General features: G+C 39.0%; 1 protein-coding gene across 1 annotated transcript in view; it reads left to right on the top strand.

Moving 5' to 3' along the window:
* Positions 1–19490, top strand: part of pibf1 (progesterone immunomodulatory binding factor 1) — a 199708-nt gene that overhangs the window by 14448 nt on the left and 165770 nt on the right. Inside the window, exons 3-6 of the mRNA XM_028799614.2 lie at positions 4125–4225; positions 8105–8303; positions 14525–14644; positions 15716–15849. Of these exons, the coding sequence (XP_028655447.1) occupies positions 4125–4225; positions 8105–8303; positions 14525–14644; positions 15716–15849 (554 nt within the window). The remainder of the gene's footprint in view (positions 1–4124; positions 4226–8104; positions 8304–14524; positions 14645–15715; positions 15850–19490) is intronic.

Here is a 19490-nt window from a genome sequence, read left to right as displayed (position 1 = left end):
CCGCAATCACAGAGCAAATGCAACACAGGAGGAAGTATCCTGTCGACGAGAAAGAAGAAACCAACAAGACCGCAATCCTAGAGCAACACTCACACAATTACCTACACCTCAGCATCTTCATGCAGCCACCGGAACACATGTTATTGAGGACAACATCGACCAACATTTTTGTGGAAATTTACAATTACGGTGCACATTCTGTGGTGCGAAACATTACCCTGCTGAACAACCAGCAGACTGCGGTGGGTTGGCACCCTGCCCAGGATTGGTTCCCTGCCTTGTGCCCTGTGTTGGCAGGGATTGGCACCAGCAGACCCCCGTGACCCTGTGTTCGGATTCAGTGGGTTAGAAAATGGATGGATGGATGGACAACCAGTAGATAAACTGTTTAACATCTGTTGCTACAAAGGAAAAGTGAGTTTACCTCTGATACAGGTATCTGCTTTACTGAAGAGCCTCATGACGGGACAACACGAACACTCAAAAAACTTCATGGACAACATAAGGTCATTTAACAGCGCATTAGCCTTTGCTTCAATGGGTGCTAAAATTGCTCCTCCTCCCGGATATGGGCCCTACTGCTTTCGTGTTCATGGACAGATTTATCACAGATCTGGGGCTCTACATCCTGAAAATGATGATCATTGTTGATTTGCTCAACTTTATATCCTTGATCTTGATGAGGTGTCAGCACAAAGAATGCAAATCAAAGAGAACTCTAAATGCAACCCCAACCTCATGACCCTGCTGAGTTCATTCATTAGCGACAATTATCCTTTTGCAGAAGCATGTAAAATGTTTTATGAGGTGGAGCACCAATGTCTCGCGGAAACAGCATCACGGAATCTGCAAGCACCAATAGTGTCATTGGCGATCATTCATGATAGAAACCAGGACCATATAATATAATAAAAGACCATAAAATATACATGCGCCTGCTTCAGCAGGCTTTTCAACTAGTCCTACATAATTTAATCACCTTTTATATGATATCCCATTTCCATAGTTAAGCTGGTTAGAAATTTCACTTTAATGAATCTATACATTAAAAAATTAATTAATTGATTTTATTTTTAGTCACATACGATCAGCAAAATCTTAGTACAAGAAAAAAAATTGTTTACTTTATAGTGCATTTTTGAATAAAATCGTGTCACTTAATCATTTTTTATATTTTCATATACTTTGCATCTATTTCATTTCTAGAAAGGTTCTGTAGTTTTAAAGTGGCAAATAATTTCCAATTTATTTCAAAAACATAATTATTCTACAAAAAAATAAAACCTGCTGCTTTCTCAAGGTCTGAAACATGTCCTTATATTTTGTGAAGCTTGATGACATCAGAAATCCATAATCACTGAAAATTTGAAGAACAGTGCAACAGACTAATTACTTATGCAAATCAGAATTGATAGTGGAATTTTATTGCTGCTCACTCATTGCACCAACTGCAAATGAAATCCTTATGATAAACAATTTAGAAGACTCAGCATCTTCATAATGTAATACTGCTAGACTTTGGAATGCCACAATAAACATATACCTGGATAAAAATATTCTGATCCATTTGTGCTCAGACTCCAATTATGTTCAAGTGTGTTAATTTAACTCAACTTTTTCTTTAATGCACTGACAAGTCATTTTCACAACTTCTTCAAGAAGGATTTGTTGATATATATTTAGATGCTTGGTAAGCAATACAGGAGCTTTTGACAAAATTGATTCTTCCAGATAAATAGTTTGGATGGAGGACCATCTATTAACAGTGCTTCCATAATACAACCATAGTTGTGTCTAAAGTGATCTTTACATCTATTGTAATAATATTTAAAGATATTTAAAATGTCCTGATAAAATCAGTGAAAAGTTATCTAACCTGTTCTGAAGTATGAGAGAATTCAATGAAAAGACCACATTTTTTTCATATTAATTTTGAATTTAGTAAAGGTCCCCTAGCAGTTTTAATACTAATGGCATAGATGAATTTTGGTCTGACATATAAAGTGCCATATCATCAGCATAAAGAGATGTTTTCTGTGCATCTCTTACCCTCGATCCCCTTTATCTCTGACTGTATCTGGATACAAATGGGTAGTGGTTCAATACCAGTTTAAAACAGCATTAGTCATAATGGATGCCCTTGTCTGAGATTGCATTGTAATTTGAGGCAAACCAAGATCATATAATTAATATGCAATGAGGCTTCTGAGCTAGTATGAAATAATTGAATCTTTGCAGACATCTTGGAGTCATATTTAAATTTGCAATACATTAGATATACCTTTTAACTTTATGAAAGGCACTTTCTGCATCCAAAGAGAGAACTGTGGAGATTCAGAATCTGTAGGTGAATATGTTGCATTAAACAAGTGCTGAAGAATGGATACTAAATATCTGGCTTCAATTATCTTGTGATATTAATGAGTGAAGCACTTTATTCTTTTAGCTGAATTTTTCTCCAGCGTCTTAGTATCATTATTCATTATTAGAGTCTGGTCTAGATAATTCAGATTGAAGCAAGTCTTTTTTTTTTTCCTTTAGAAAGACATTAATGGACAATTTCTGTAATGCTTTTAGTAGTAGTTTATTTTGTATAGTTTCAAATATTAATAACAATAATGGCACTATGTTAACTTTTTTGCCATGTGGACCTGTAGCTTTTCTGATCTACAATGAGTTAATGGCATCTTGAGTTTCAAACAGCTTCAGCAGTTTAACAAGCTCTTTTGTACAAAGAAAAGCAAGCTGAGATATTTGTGCTTAATCAAAAAACTCCCAGGACTGAGCCTCACATTTTTTACGCTTTGAAGAATATAAGTAGTTATAGTATTTCTTAAATATATTATTTCTTTGTGATTTATATCCAGTTGTGTTGTTAATCTGTATTATTAAATTCCAAGTTATGTTTTAGTTGTGCTAAAGTCTTATTGCTCCTTTTTTATTATTAATGGGGGCATGAATTAAGTTGTTCTGTTTAGTTTTGAAATGAAAAAAAAATGTAGAAATTCTGCAGACGTTTTTCTATAGAGTGCCAGATTCGGTGATTCAGCATACTCCTTATTAGTTCTATAAATCTCAGTAGTCAGCTATGGATGACTTTCCTGTCTATCTGTCTGTATGTATCATCACTGATAGTGCTTTGTCTGTAGGTAGTGTGTTCCAAACACTAACAGCTCTGGATTGATTACAATAGATAATCCAGCCCATCACATAATATCACAGCTTTAACTTGTATACTTTGGCAATTATATTTTATTATATCTAAAACAACTTAATGACTAGCTGCTATTATTATTAGTTACTTTATATACTGTAGATATTTGGGTTTTTCCGTAGTGGGTTTTGTTGGCTCTTCTACTGCTCCTAGGCTACTTGAATGTGATGTTAACGTCGTGTTCATTGGCATGATAGTTGAACTGCTGTGAAACAGTCATGAATAGAAACCTGGGCATACAATTTGTGAATGACATTTATCAGATTGTTTTTTCTTGGTGAAAACCTCTGTAAGCACGATATGAAATTGATTCAGCCTACAATTAAATGTATACTACATGTTTAAGATTGTTACTAAACTAATAAAACAATCAACATACATTAGTTAAATCACTTGTACAATGGATGTAAAAAAATCTACAAACACCCTGTCAAAATCACAGATTTTGTGTAATAAATAAATGAAACCAAGTTCAGTTCTGTCTGAACATATTCCACCTTTATTGCAGAATTGCAGTCTATGCAAAGAAGGTGAAAACAAAACAATTGTTTATTGAAGGAAAAAAAGTCCTTTAAAAGCCTGGTTGCATTAGTGTGCACAGCCCCTAAACTAATACTTTTTGGGTCAGAGTCTATCAGTTTGGCAAATCTGGACAATTTTGCCCACTCCTACCTGCTAAAAAATTCTAGATCTGTCAGATTACAAGGGCATCTCCTATGCACAGCTGTGTTCAGGTCACCCTATAGATTTTCAGTTGATCTGGGTACTTGGTTAGTAAATTATGTTTTTCTTCTTATTCGGTCAATTTATTTGAATTCTGAGTGTACTGTTTTAAATGTGACTACTGTTTGTTTTTACTTAAGATCTTTTCTGTGTTTTGCTGTATTTTTATTTTCATATTTGTTTACAGATGGAAGAGTTAGAAGAGAAACTGAATGATGCTCTTCATCAGAAACAGCTTTTGGCAGTACGACTAGACAGCCAACTAAAAATTCAACAAGAAGAAAATAGGTTAGTATTTTTAAATTATACTGTAAGCTGACTTTTTAACACTGAGGCAGCCAAAAATGTAATATATGCTTAAATAACTCAAGTACCACATTATTTTTGATGCCTTTGTCAATGGGTTTCTTGAAATTGTTATGAGGCTTTAAAAATTCAGTGGTACAATGATTTTTTCTTTCCAACTTCTATAATGCTCACATATTTGACCTTTAATTGCCATGTAAAGTCTAACCAACCCTTCAACTTTTACCCTGTTTATTCATGTCAAATTTGTGGTAGAGCAGTGGCTCCTGATTGTGAAATTGGTTGTAAAAAAACATGAAGGCATAGGTGAACCCGAGTTGAACCACTGTGCAGTGAAGCATCAATGATAGTTAAGTCAATTGCAAAAAAAAAAATGATAAAAATAAATCAATGAAAATGGGATTGTTTTTTTTTTCGATTTAAATTGTCGATGTTCGACAAATCATCTATGTATTACTTGCTAAGGTCTTCTCGCCTGTCACATAATTACGCACAAACTACTAGGGCTTGAACCTTAATCTTGGTTTTCATTGAAAGCTTATGACTTGATGTGTTGTGGAAATTCAAAAAAATTGAGGTAGTGGCAAACTGACTTGTGCTCATGGGTTTCTATTGTGGAAGTGATAAGCAAATGAAATAACATGGTTTAAAGAAACAGAAGACCACTGACATCTGCTGAGCACCCAGTGTACTGCATAGACTGATTTGACGATGAGCACCATAATAGAAAGAGGAAGAGGTGCAGCGACAAGTCCAGGATGCAGAGTGCAGGAATGAAAAAGTTTGGGAAATGTATATGACTGTGGTCCATGTGTAACTACCGGGGCTAGACTTATAAGCATCAGGTGTGAGCTACTAAGTGCAAGAAAGACAAAGACAGAGAAATGGATGTTACTGGAAGTCTACATGTTTTACTAATTATTTATAAAGAGATCCTAAGTGCTTATACACCATAATATTTTAATTCTTTATTTTATGAAGAAAATGTAACATTTTTCAATTTTAGTGTGTTGTACTATCCTCAAGTGACAAAGACATTTCAACCCAAGATGGTATAGTTAAATATATTAAGTAGTAATATTAAACACTTTCCTCCCACAATCCAAAGATATGAAGGTTAGGTGAAATGTCGATCCTGAATCGGCCCTTGTGTGTGTGTGTGTGCGTGTGTGTGCGTGCACCCTGCGATGGCCTGGCACCCTGTCCAGGGTTTGTTCCCTACTTTACACCCTTTGGTTGCTGGGATAGGCTCCAACAGGCCCTTTTTTCTACTTTTTCTTTGTATTTTTTTTTGCTTTGATTGTGATTAATTTGGAGTAAACAGGTATGTATCATTTATGATGTTATAGTATGTTTGATCTTTTCAATGCCACTGTAATGTTCTGGGTTTTGGAAAATAAAATTTAATAAAAAAAAAAAAAAAAAGAAGAAGAATTAATTTTTCTTTTAGTGATCCAAACTGTGAGACTAACACCAGTATAGTTATGGTTTACTATATGTTTGAATTTTCACAGCTGTAAAGAGACTGGTAGTCTAAAAAGTTCTATTCACTGGTCTAACTATAAAACATAATTTTTGAATTTCATTTTTTTTTTTTTTAATTGGCAAACATGAAATTATCAGTTTCTTGTGTGAATATAATGTTCTGTTCTTGCACAAATTCACATACTTTTCTCTTAATCCTGACTTCCTCATACAGTGCCATAACTACTCTCTTGGCATCCTATCATACGGTTTCTCTAAGTTCACAAACACGCAATGCAATTCCTTTTGAACTTCTCTCTACATCTCCATCAACACTCTTAAAGCAAATATTGCATCTACAGTACTCTTTCCTGCTATGAAACCATATTGCTGCTCACAGATCATTACCTCTCCTCTCAGCCTAGCATCTGTCATCACTTGTTCCCATATCTTCATGGTGTGGCTGATCAACTTTATACCCCTGTAGTAACTGAAGCTCTGCACATCTCTCTTATTGTTGAAAATTAGTACTAATATTATACTTCTCCACTCCTCAGGCATCATCTCACTTTTCACGATTTTATTAAACAATCTTAATTTGAAGCTATTACCATCTCAACTTAACATCTCCATGCTTCCACTGGTATATTGCCTGAGTCAACTGCTTTTCCAAGTTTCATTCTTTTCATAGCTTCACTCGCATCAGTCTTGCTGATCCCCAGTACTTTGTGATTTACTGTCTCCACTTCATTTAACTTACACTCTCTCATTTTCTATATTCATAAGTCCTTCAAATTGCTGCTTCTACCTTTTCAGCACACTCTCTTCTCTTGTCAACAAATTTACATCTGCATCCGTTCTCCTTTCTGACGTGTAGCATGTCATTCCCCCTCACTCCCTCTGTCTGGCCAGTTGGTACAAGTGCTTTTCTCCATACTTTGTGTCTGTCTTCTCATATAGCTCAGCATATACCTTTTCCTTAGCCTTCACCCCCTATCTCTTCACCTTTTACCTTATCTCTTTGTATACCTGTTTGCTTTTGTCATCTCTCTGGTTATCCCAATTAGTTTTTGCTAACCTCTTTCTTTTTATGCCTTCCTGTGCTTCCTCATTCCAACACAAGGTCTCCTTGTCTTCCTTCCTCTTTCTAGATGTCACACCAAGCACCCTTCTAGCTCTTTCCCGTATCACTTCAGCTGTTGTGTTTCAGTAATCTATCATTTCTTCACCACCACCCAGCGCCTGTCTCACTTCCTCTCAGAATTTCACACAGTAGTCTTCCTCTTTCAGTTTCCACCACCTGATCCTCTGATCCATTATCACTCTCTTCCTCTTTTTCACCTCGAAATTCACCTTGCATACCACCAGTCCATGCTGTCTAGCTAAACTATCCCCTGCCACTACCTTACAGTACTAATCTTTTTTCATAGTTCATCTCCTACAGAGAGCACATCTTCCACTCTTATATGTCACCCTGTATCCGTCCTTCTTCTTAAAGTATTGTATTCACCATAGCCATTTCCATCCCTTTTGCCATCATCTGCCCTTCAACATTTCTCTCCTTAACACCATACCTGCCCATCACCTCCTTATCACCACTGTTCCCTTCACCAATGTGCCCATTAAGATCCGCTCCAATCTCCACTCTTTCTTTTTTGTGTATACTCTCCAATTCATCTAACTCATGCCAGAAATCTTCTTTCTCCTCCATCTCACATGCCACTTGCAGAGCATATGCGCTGATGATATTTAACATTACATCTTCAGTTTCCAACTTTATGCTCCTCACTCTGTTGGATGCCCTTCCTAATGCAACCCTCCCCAGTTTACATGGGCTTGGGACTGGCACTAAGACCACACTGGCTTGTGTGAACCCAGTGACTAGATAGATACTTTATTAATCTTTTAATTAATTAATTAATTATTATATTATTATATGTATTATATATACTATATTATCTATAGTATATTATTAGTAATACTTTATTAACATAGACTAGGTTGCCATTTAACTATAATTAGTATTGGTAAAATTTAAATCTTTGTAAGTGTTCATTAAGTATGTAGTGTTTCTGTTCATGCTTCTTGTGACGAATGGTACTTGTGATTTTTAGTTTTATAAATCAGCTTAGTTCAGTTCGTTATTCATTTACTTTATTGGCATTATACAGTATATTGGAAATATAAGGATATGAAATGTGGATGTAAAATGGAAAAAGATATTTATTTTTGAGAAAATCATTCCAACTAAAAACCTTTTAGAATTAAAAAGTTTATTCTGAAATCCCAGAAGAGTATAACAGTGGTGAAAAACAAAAATATCTTCCCAGGGGAAAACAAAAAGAAACCTCCTCAAAACAATCCACATTAATAAATCCTTTTTTTTTTTTTTGACAGAAAGCAACAAGCTTTAAGAAAACAAGAAATGGACAGTATTTTACTTCGACAGAAGCAATTGGAGGAGACTAATTTACAGCTGAGAGAAAGGACAGGAGATATTCGTCGTAGTCTTCGAGATCTGGACCTTACAGAAGAAAAGTACTTTGAGTTGAAAGATCTTCCAGAGGAGCACTTGTCTATACATGAATATGTGTCTGTAGGTAAACATTTATGTGTGGGTTTGTGCACTATATGTTGTGTGTTTCCCATCTGTTACATAATTAATGCCAAATAAGTGTATTAAATGTCAGAGATTTAAAGCTGAATACAATAATGTCAGCTGCAGGTCTGAATTCAGTTAAAGCTGATTCTGTGTTGATAAGCTTTTACAAATTTTATCTGTTTTCTCCCTCATTTAAATGTTTTAGTTTGTTCCTGTAGGAGTGCAGTGGCCTAATGAGAACAGACTCCACTGCCTTGCGTTATTGCTAATTATACTACAGCTTCAGATCTTTTAGGAATAAACAAAATACAGTATGCTGTAGTCTTGTTTAGTTTAATTGCTTTAGGCTGCATTTTTGTATTAGTTTTTTCTTTAAAGTTCTCTGAGATGTATCTCTGGAGCACAAATTTTAAAAATTACTTGCAGTTTCAGTTTTTTTTCCTTTGCTCATGAATAGACTGGTAGGATTATTATCCTAGTAAGAGTATCAAAGTGTTGGATTGGACGGATCAAGCTACCCTATCTTTAGGAAAAATCTTCACATACTTGTTAGGGATTCCATGGCGATCCCAAGTTAGCCAAGATAGGAGAAGCCTCTAGTGTGTCCTGGTTTGGCCTCTAGATCCTCTCCCAGTTGGCTGCACATGATACATATCAGAGGCACCTAGTGTAGGACGAATTGAACACTGCACCTTTTGCCATGCTTTCAATGGCATACAAAGCTTTTTCTGATAAAAGAATTAAAATTACCAAGATATATCAATGTAGCAGCATGTTAGCTCTCCCCTCTCCTTTCTCTTTCAGGGTACTTATTTGAGTTCATAAGTAGAAGTAATATCCTTGGTGATGCTTTGTTTTGTAGTTTCTGTTTTTTTTTTTATTGTAAACTCACCATCCATCCATCCATCCATCCATCCATCCTCTTCCACTTATCCGAGGTCGGGTCGCGGGGGCAGCAGCTAGAGCAGAGATGCCCAGACTTCCCTCTCCCCGGCCACTTCTTCTAGCTCTTCCGGGAGAATCCCAAGGCGTTCCCAGGCCAGCCGAGAGACATAGTCCCTCCAGCGTGTCCTGGGTCTTCCCCGGGGCCTCCTCCCGGTTAGACGTGCCCAGAACACCTCACCAGGGAGGCGTCCAGGAGGCATCCTGATCAGATGCCCGAGCCACCTCATCTGACTCCTCTCGATGCGGAGGAGCAGCAGCTTTACTCTGAGCCCCTCCTGGATGACTGAGCTTCTCACCCTGTCTTTAAGGGAAAGCCCAGACACCCTGCGGAGGAAACTCATTTCAGCCGCTTGTATTCGCGATCTCGTTCTTTCGGTCACTACCCATAGCTCATGACCATAGGTGAGGGTAGGAACATAGATCAACTGGTAAATTGAGAGCTTCGCCTTGCGGCTCAGCTCCTTTTTCACCACAACAGACCGATGCAGAGCCCGCATCACTGCGGATGCCGCACCGATCTGCCTGTCGATCTCACGCTTCTTTCTTCCCTCACTCGTGAACAAGACTCCGAGATACTTGAACTCCTCCACTTGGGGCAGGATCTCGCTACCAACCCTGAGGGGGCACTCTACCCTTTTCCGGCTGAGGACCATGGTCTCGGATTTGGAGGTGCTGATTCCCATCCCAGCCGCTTCCCACTCAGCTGCGAACCGATCCAGAGAGAGCTGAAGATCACGGCCTGATGAAGCAAACAGGACAACAGCATCTGCAAAAAGCAGTGACCCAATCCTGAGTCCACCAAACCGAACCCCCTCAACACCCTGGCTGCGCCTAGAAATTCTGTCCATAAAAGTTATGAACAGAATTGGTGACAAAGGGCAACCCTGGCGGAGTCCAACTCTCACTGGAAACGGGTTCGACTTACTGCCGGCAATGCGGACCAAGCTCTGGCACTGATCGTACATGGACTGAACAGCCCTTATCAGGGGGTCCAGTACCCCATACTCTCGGAGTACCCCCCACAGGATTCCCCGAGGGACACGGTCGAATGCCTTTTCCAAGTCCACAAAACACATATAGACTGGTTGGGCAAACTCCCATGCACTCTCCAGGACCCTGCTAAGGGTGTAGAGCTGGTCCAGTGTTCCGCAACCAGAGTGAAAACCACACTGTTCCTCCTGAATCCGAGGCTCGACTATCCGACGAACCGTCCTCTCCAGGACCCCTGAGTAGACTTTTCCAGGGAGGCTGAGAAGTGTGATCCCTCTGTAGTTGGAACACACCCTCCGGTCCCCTTTCTTAAGGAGGGGGACCACCACCCCGGTCTGCCAATCCAGAGGCACTGTCCCTGATGTCCATGCGATGTTGCAGAGGCGTGTCAACCAAGACAGTCCTACAACATCCAGAGCCTTGAGGAACTCCGGGCATATCTCATCCACCCCCGGGGCCCTGCCACCAAGGAGTTTTTTGACCACCTCGGTGACCACAGTCCCAGAGATGGGGGAGCCCACCTCTGAATCCCCAGGCTCTGCCTCCTCATTGGAAGGCATGTTAGTGGGATTGAGGAGGTCTTCGAAGTACTCCCCCCACCGACCCACAACGTCCTGAGTCGAGGTCAGCAGCGCACTATCACCACCATATACAGTGTTGACACTGCACTGCTTCCCCCTCCTGAGACGCCAGACGGTGGACCAGAATCTCCTCGAAGCCGTCCGAAAGTCGTTCTCCATGGCCTCCCCAAACTCCTCTCACGCCCGAGTTTTTGCCTCAGCAACCACCAAAGCCACATTCCGCTTGGCCTGCCGGTACCTATCAGCTGCCTCCAGAGTCCCACAGGACAAAAGGGTCCTGTAGGACTCCTTCTTCCGCTTGACGGCAGCCCTCACCGCCGGTGTCCACCAGCGGGTTCAGGGATTGCCGCCACGACAGGCACCGACCACCTTACGGCCACAGCTCCGGTCAGCTGCCTCAACAATAGAGGCACGGAACATGGCCCATTCGGACTCAATGTCCCCCACCTCCCTTGGGATGTGGTCGAAGTTCTGTCGGAGGTGGGAGTTGAAGCTACTTCTGACAGGGGGCTCTGCCAGATGTTCCCAGCAGACCCTTACAACACGTTTGGGCCTACCAGGCCTGACCGGCATCCTCCCCCACCATCGAAGCCAACTCACCACCAGGTGGTGATCAGTTGACAGCTCCGCCCCACTCTTCACCCAAGTGTCCAAGACATGTGGCCGCAAGTCCGATGACACGACCACAAAGTCGATCATTGAACTGAGGCCTAGGGTGTCCTGGTGCCAAGTGCACATATGAACACCCCTATGCTTGAACATGGTGTTCGTTATGGACAATCTGTGACGAGCACAGAAGTCCAGTAACAAAACACCGCTCGGGTTCAGATCGGGGGGGGGGCCATTCCTCCCAATCACGCCCTTCCAGGTCTCACTGTCATTGCCCACGTGAGCATTGAAGTCTCCCAGCAGAACGAGGGAGTCCCCAGAAAGTATGCCCTCTAGCACCCCCTCCAGGGACTCCAAAAAGGGTGGGTACTCCGAACTGCTGTTCGGTGCATACGCACAAACAACAGTTAGGACCCGTCCCCCCACCCGAAGGCGGAGGGAGGCTACCCTCTCGTCTACCGGGGTAAACCCCAATGAACAGGCTCCAAGTCGGGCGGCAATAAGTATACCCACACCCGCTCGGCGCCTCTCACCGGGGGCAACTCCAGAGTGGTAGAGAGTCCAGCCCCTCTCAAGGAGATTGGTTCCAGAGTCCAAGCTGTGCGTCGAGGTGAGTCCGACTATATCTAGCCGGAACCTCTCAACCTCGCGCACAAGCTCAGGCTCCTTCCCCTTCAGAGAGGTGACATTCCACGTCCCAAGAGCCAGCTTCTGTAGCCGAGAATTGGACCGCCAAGGTCCCCGCCTTCGGCCACCACCCAACTCACAGTGCACCCGACCTCCTTGGCCCCTCTCATAGGTGGTGAGCCCATGGGAAGGGGGACCCACGTTGCCTCTTCGGGCTGTGCCCGGCCGAGCCCCATGGGTGCAGGCCCGGCCACCAGGCGCTCGCCATCGAGCCCCACCTCCAGGCCTGGCTCCAGAGGGGGGCCCTGGTGACCCGCGTCCAGGCAAGGGAAAACGCCGTCCAAACTTTTCATTCATCATAGGAGGTTTGAACTCACCATTTATTCTTAAATTACCTAAAGTTTATCTTTGCTCCCTACAGAATACTGTATCTAGGAAAGACTACTCAGACATGTTAGGAAAAACTTATTAAAGCCAATCCTGTGTAAACGGCTATGGAAGTAACACTAATTTATATTTTGTGATCGATAGGGCTTTTCTAATACTGGTTGGTAATTAATTCCAGAATCTTTGCTCCTTCAATACTAGTCTTGTTTATGCTTGCAATGTTATGTATCCTTGAATACTGAGATTACAGTATACTCTATGTAGCATAAAAATAAATAAGTTCTGTAAGGTAACTGGGTGGCTTAACCATTTTCAGCTTTATAAGAATGAGGATTATAAAATTAGCTCTAAACATAACTAGAAGATATTAAAGTGATTTAATGTCTGAATGTATGCATAGATTAATAAATAATTAGCATATATCATTTGGGTAAAACTAATACATAGAGATATTGAATAATAGAATTAGTCTACTGAAGAGAGTTTTTGGTCAAGAAAGTTACTTCCGTATATTTAATTGACAAATCTTAGTGCCACAATGCATTGTTCAGCCTTTTCCATCTCACTTGTGAAGCATTTTGTCAGAAGCCAGTGTATTAAATAGATAGAAGAGCCTGAGTCATTTTCCTTAGTGATTTTCTGGGAGTCATTGTTTTCCCACAATTAAAATGTATGGGCAGGCTGCCCAGTAAAATATAGGCACTCATTCTAGACAGGAGTAAAGGCATTGTGACATCTATTCTTGATGATACAGTTTAAATTAATTTATTAAATTCCTGTGAATTTTTGAAGGGGAGACACTGCAGCTGAATTGTTTATGGTGTTTGTTTACATTGGAGTAGTATTCCTCTTATGTCCTGTTATTATTTAAGTGTCTTTACAGTAATTGAGTGCCAAAATACGATTGGGTAGATATTGACCCATGTACTGAATGAACATCATCTTATGCACCTTGTTGTATGTGACTTTGCTTTTGTGTGTTCACACTGATTCTATCTACAGTCCTTAAATATGACATGCCTTCAATCTAAAACTTGTATACGTTCATCACAAAAACAAATATAATTATAACCCCCTTTCAATAATTTAACTTGTAATGCAAAGCAAACTAGCATATTCTATGCCATTTTGTGGACATGTCATATGTATAGGTAATTTAAAATTTGTAGATATTCATTTTTTGTGTTTTTATTGTAATTAAGTAAAAAAAAAAAAAAAAGTGTGCATTCCTTTCTTGTTGTAAAATGGTATTCTTATTTTATAATATCAGTTTTGGACAGCACTGTGGCACAGTGGTAGTCCTGCTGCCTTAAAATAAATAGACTGTGGTTCACATCCGAGGTGCTCCCTGCATGGAGTTTGCATGTTCGTTACTGTGGGCTTCCCCTGGGTTCTCCGGTTTCCTCCCACAGTCCAAAGACATGTAGGTTAGGTGGACTGGAAATGCTAAATTGGCTGTAGTGTGTGTTTGTCCTGCGATGGACTAGTTCCTGCCTTGCATCCAAGGCTTGTCCAGGAATTGTTTCCTGCCTAGTACCCAATGCTTGCTGGGGTAGGCTCCAGCTTTCCCACAACCCTGCCCTAGATAAACAGGTTAGGAAACTATCATTTTTTTATTCAAATTTATAATTTTTTATTGCTACTATTATCTAATTATTTATTACCACAACCACACCAACCAACACTTTGCAAGCTATACAACTCAGTAATAAATATTTATAGGGAAAAAACATTATATGTGGTGTGTGGTTTCTGCCTACTTACTTAAAATACAGTACTTTGTTTTTCATTTGTTTAGAATTATGATTGCATTTTACATGAATTACTAAGATTCAACATTTAATGTTTGCGATACATAAAATTAATGTGTCAATAGAAGGTTTTGTGTCACTATTCATTTCAGAACTTAAAAATAGATTACTAAACTCTTTGACACTGTTTTGAAAAAGTGAATGCAGAAATGTATTGAATAGATATAGAAATAACCATAATACAAGGTGTCATTTTAGATATGTAATAATGTGTGTTTATGTGTATGCATGTATGTAACAAAGACAAAATGTATAATCATTATAGGTTCGGTTTTATGAGGTGGTTCATCCTTTAAAAGAAGAAGTGTCTGAGCTGCAAGAAAAAAAAAATAACTTATCAGATGAACTGGGGACCTACAGAAATCAGCTAAAGTTATTAATGGAGGTTAGTACTTGACAAACTTTAGTTGACGAATGTATACAGAAGTGTTTATGCAGTGCCCTGCGTAATGTGTGTGACAAGACATATTTTTTTCTTGATTTACCTTAAACAAGTAGAAGCTGAAGATGGCTGCATTACAGGCTTGGCAAAGCATCACCAGAGCAAACACTCAGCCCCCAGGTGATGTCTGTGAAAAACGCAACTTTGAGCAGTCCTTGCATTAAAGGGATCTGCAACAAAGTACTAAATATGATAGCTTTAATTTACCTGCCATTTCTATGTCCAAAACATTTTGGTTCTCAGAAATTGGTTTGGGTTTTACCTCTACATTGGTTGACCAAAATGTATACAAATACACTTAAATGAAAGTGTGCAATGTTCACTTTAATCGAGTCTGAATTGTTTAATTTCTAATTGTAAGCTTTGAACAGAGGGGTAAATCAAGGAGAAATCTATCTTTGTCCCAAACATTATGGAGGACACTGTAGGTTTTCCCCATGCTCCAGTACTTAATGCTTTAAAAAGGATAATAAAAAACATTACTTGGATAATATTTGGTGTCTAATTTGAGGAGAAACTTCAACTTGAGCAAGATTTGAGGAATTTCATAATTTTAAAAGTCTGACACTATATGTGGGAACTCTATTCATTTCTGTAACTCCATAATTCAATGTTGGAGCAGTCCCAACGTTTGACTTAAAAGAAAAAACGTTTTTGTCATGCATATAGCCTGACATACAGGTGCTTTCCATATACCTTTATTTATCTTTTTATCTAATATTTTAAGTCTCCTGCTTAGATTTAATACTGTACTTGTATAATATATTCAAGTAAATCAGTAACCATTAGGTTTAGACAGACTACCTAAAGAACACTCATATTTGTTGAGTTTCTCATTTATTTATAATTATTTAGATGAACAAAAGTTTGAGTTTGAGTGACATTTTATATCTAGATTTTGGGACTATCTATAACTTCCAACTTATTAGCGAATCTCTTAAAACTTCTACATTCAGTTTACAAATATAACTGTAAAGAAATGCCCTTATGGCCAATAATATGTTTAATTTATAGAGCTATGAAGAAGAAAGAAGAATACGATCTGATTTAGAAATTAGAGCACAGAGGCTGACCTTGGAGCTAGCAGACACAAAACAACAGATACAACAAGGGGACTACAAGAGAGAAAACTATGATAAGTTGAAAAGGTACAGTAATTAAAGTGAGAAATTTGTGAAAATATACATGAATATATTTCACTTGAAGCAAACAAAGTGGTTATTAGGAGCATGTTTATTTTTTTAATACTTGCAGAATTAGTTGAATTTACTTGTTTTAATGTTTATTATTTGGAATTACAGGCTTATTTGATCTTTTGCTACAAAAATTTTGTCCACCTCTATAAAACATTTAGTTATACTATGAATATACTTTTTTTATAGTTGATTTTTTTAGTGTAGCAAAAATGAAATAAACGCTGCTCTTTTACAACATGATTGAAACATGTTACTCATTTAAAAGAACATAAAATGTTGTTTTAACTGACTACTTATTGTGAAAAATTTACTTAGTATCTAATATATTTCAAAAACAAAAAATGGTAAGCTAAGCTAATATTCTTTGTATTAACTAATCACTTTTACACATTTCATACAAGTGTTGGATATTAAAACATACATCTCTAATACCATGCCATACCTTGTTTATTTTTATGATTTGTATGGTACCATGTTAATTCTATCTTGGAGCAGCAGCAACTTTGGAGTAGATGTTTCCTTTTGTATTACATGCTGAATATATTATTATGGCTACAGTGGGTTTCTTAGTTGTGACTGCCCAAAATTGGCCATGTAATGGTACTGTACTGTCAGCACACTACAGTCTTTTTATGTTGTTACTTCTACAGAGCGTATCAGGATAGTGTACATTAAAATGCAAAACCGTGCACCTAAACTCTTACTGAAATAGTTTACCCTCTATAGTTTTGATAGATAAAAATTATCCTAGTGAAACTTACATTTTATTAATGTAACTCAATTTGGCAGTTTTATATGTAATATAATATCATCACACCCACTTAATCCAATTCGGACCTGAAAATGGCTGTTCATATTGTATCTTGGCAGCACTATGTGCTGCAAAATATCTCTAGAAAGGGCTCCTGTAATGCACACACTAATGGCTTGTTTATACTTCACGCTCAGAACGTGTACGCGCATGCATCATGGCTGCCACGCGTTCCCAGCATTCATTTGACGCGTCCTCTGAGCAGGTCCTCAGAAATTAACGTGACGCGTGTGCGAATTGCTGTACCAGCAAAAAGTCGGGAAGCGCAGTGTGATAAAAGTTGGAATGTGACGTCAGAATCTCTGTTTATTATCTACATGTGACAGAAAGCCTCTATGCGGATCCTACGGGATCGATGTGTGTGCTTCGATGTTTGATAAATGGTTCGATGTGGTGAAGCAAAATGCCGACATACAGATGCATTTGTGGTGCTTTTATATTCATCCATCCATCCATCCATTTTCCAACCCGCTGAATCCAAACACAGGGTCCGCTGGAGCCAATCCCAGCCAACACAGGGTGCAAGGCAGGGAGCCAACCCACTGCAGCTTTTATATTTAAGCGTTGCATATTCCCGATCGTAATGACATGATACATTTTAAAAGTATCGCATACCATCTTTTGTGCCGTCTTTTTTTTTTTTCTTTCAACTTCACAACAGCAACATAATGTACAGCGCTGTATTTGAGCCACAGAGAAAAAAAATTAAGGACATGGTGAAAACGTGTATTTTGTGATTAAAGTGGAAATTTCGGCTTTAATCTTGAAATGTTCACTTTACCCTCGTAGCTTACTTTATCATTAAAGCAGACTGTCGTAAACGTCATCCCAGTTTTTAATCACTACGAGCTTCTTGGACTTCCTCCTGACCTGACAGTAGCGACAAACAGCAACAGATCACCACACAGAACACATTAAATGTAAAATTTAGAATCTTTTACATTTATACTTGATATCACTTTCATGATGAAATGCATTAAAGTATGTATGTTACATTGCATTGAAATGCATTAAAGTATGTATGTTACATTTTACAGATAAATCATTAATTTCGTTTAAATAATGAATACTGTTAATAATTACACATGGGGGTGACACGGTGGTGGAGCGGTAGCGCTGCTGTCTTGCAGGGAGTCCCGTCGCTGGTATTCCCTGCTTGGAGTTTACATGGTTTTGTGCTGGATTTCCAACCTGTGCTCCGGTTTCCTTCCAAAGATATGTGGATTTGGTGCTACTTAAATGACACTAGTGTATGTGTGTTCTTGTATTCACCTTGCGATGAGCTGAGACCCCGTCCAGGGATTGTTTCTACCTCGTGCCTAATGCTTGCTGGAATGGACACATCCCTGGATTGATGAATTTAATCATTAAACATCCTTTTCAGAGATATTGTGGTAAGGTGTCATCGGAATTTAATGGGTGTTCCAGGCAATTCAAAACGCAGAGAAACCGAATCTGTTCTTACCGTGATAATATCTCCCACTGCCACCTGCTGGATTCCTCCAGATTTATGTAAAGTACGCGCGCAAGTATGAACAGTAAAACGTTTGCGTAGCAGGAGCGTCCGCTGCAGCATGCGTCGTGTCACATGAAGTATAAACCCGGCCTAACACACACACTTTTATATACATATTTATAGACACATACATAAAGGGCAAACTTAGAATCACCAGTTAATCTAACCTGTGTGTCCAGGTCACTGTAGGTAACAATTTTACAAAAGCTTGCTCTAAATCATTTAGGAAATTAGAAGAGTGCCAGTAATAACATAAATGCAATGTAATTCATCTGCATTCCATCAGCTGGTTGCACATGTGTGTGCATCTTTGGTGCTGCACCTAAAGTTTGGTGTCACAAAGTAATCAACCGCTTCATTCATATTTCTGATAAATTTTTTTTTTTTTTGTCATGTTTTACTTTATGAAATATTTAAACCTCTTTTAAAATGCATGTTAAGAGAAAAGGGTTTTCCTTGCACTGCACACATAACTGGCTCCCTGCCTCATTATGATTCTGAATCATGTTTTACGTACATATACAATATGGGGTTTATTTTGCTGGAATATGTCAATGCACTAATACTTTTCAATAAAGTCACTTGGGGGGAAAAAAAATGCAATTCTAAACAAAAGTAGACAGAATATTTTAACTGCCTTTAACAACTTTCTCCAGGGGAATTCACTGCTACTCCCAGATTAGTCTGGTTGTTCTGCCCTTCAGTCAGCTTCATGACCAAACCACAGATCCAGAAAAGCAGTGGTTCTGCTTCAAGCATTTTCCATATTGCTGAACTCCTTACACTATCTCAGAGAGTTGGCTCCGCAACTCTGCCTAGAAATTTCATGTAAACATCTTGTACTTGTGATCTTGTTCTTTCAGTTGCTACTCACAGCTCATGACCCTAGGTGAGTGTGGTAATGCAGACTAACCAAATAAATTGAACAAGGACTTAGTTTCTGCATCAACATTGTGATCTGGTAAAACATAGGCAAAATCAGTTGCTGATTTATACATCCACAGTCGGTCTCTTGATCACCTTGACCCTAATTTCAGATGAAATCCTCAATGTACTTGTAAAATTCTTCTTGTGGAAGCTGTTCATTCTTTACTTTAGCACTTTGAGATTTACTGCTAATATAAAGTGTCCTATAAATAAAATGCATTATTATTATTATTATTATTTACTGTCATGGAATAAGCTAAATTTTTTCTGGAGAGGATCTTGGCTTTAAATTTGTAGGTGCTCTGTCTCAACCCAACTACATTCAGGGAAGATGAGGAG

This window comes from Erpetoichthys calabaricus, chromosome 4, assembly GCF_900747795.2.
Source record: "Erpetoichthys calabaricus chromosome 4, fErpCal1.3, whole genome shotgun sequence".
In the NCBI taxonomy this organism is placed as follows: Eukaryota; Metazoa; Chordata; class Cladistia; order Polypteriformes; family Polypteridae; genus Erpetoichthys; species Erpetoichthys calabaricus.
This window is presented reverse-complemented; position numbering and strand designations above follow the sequence as displayed.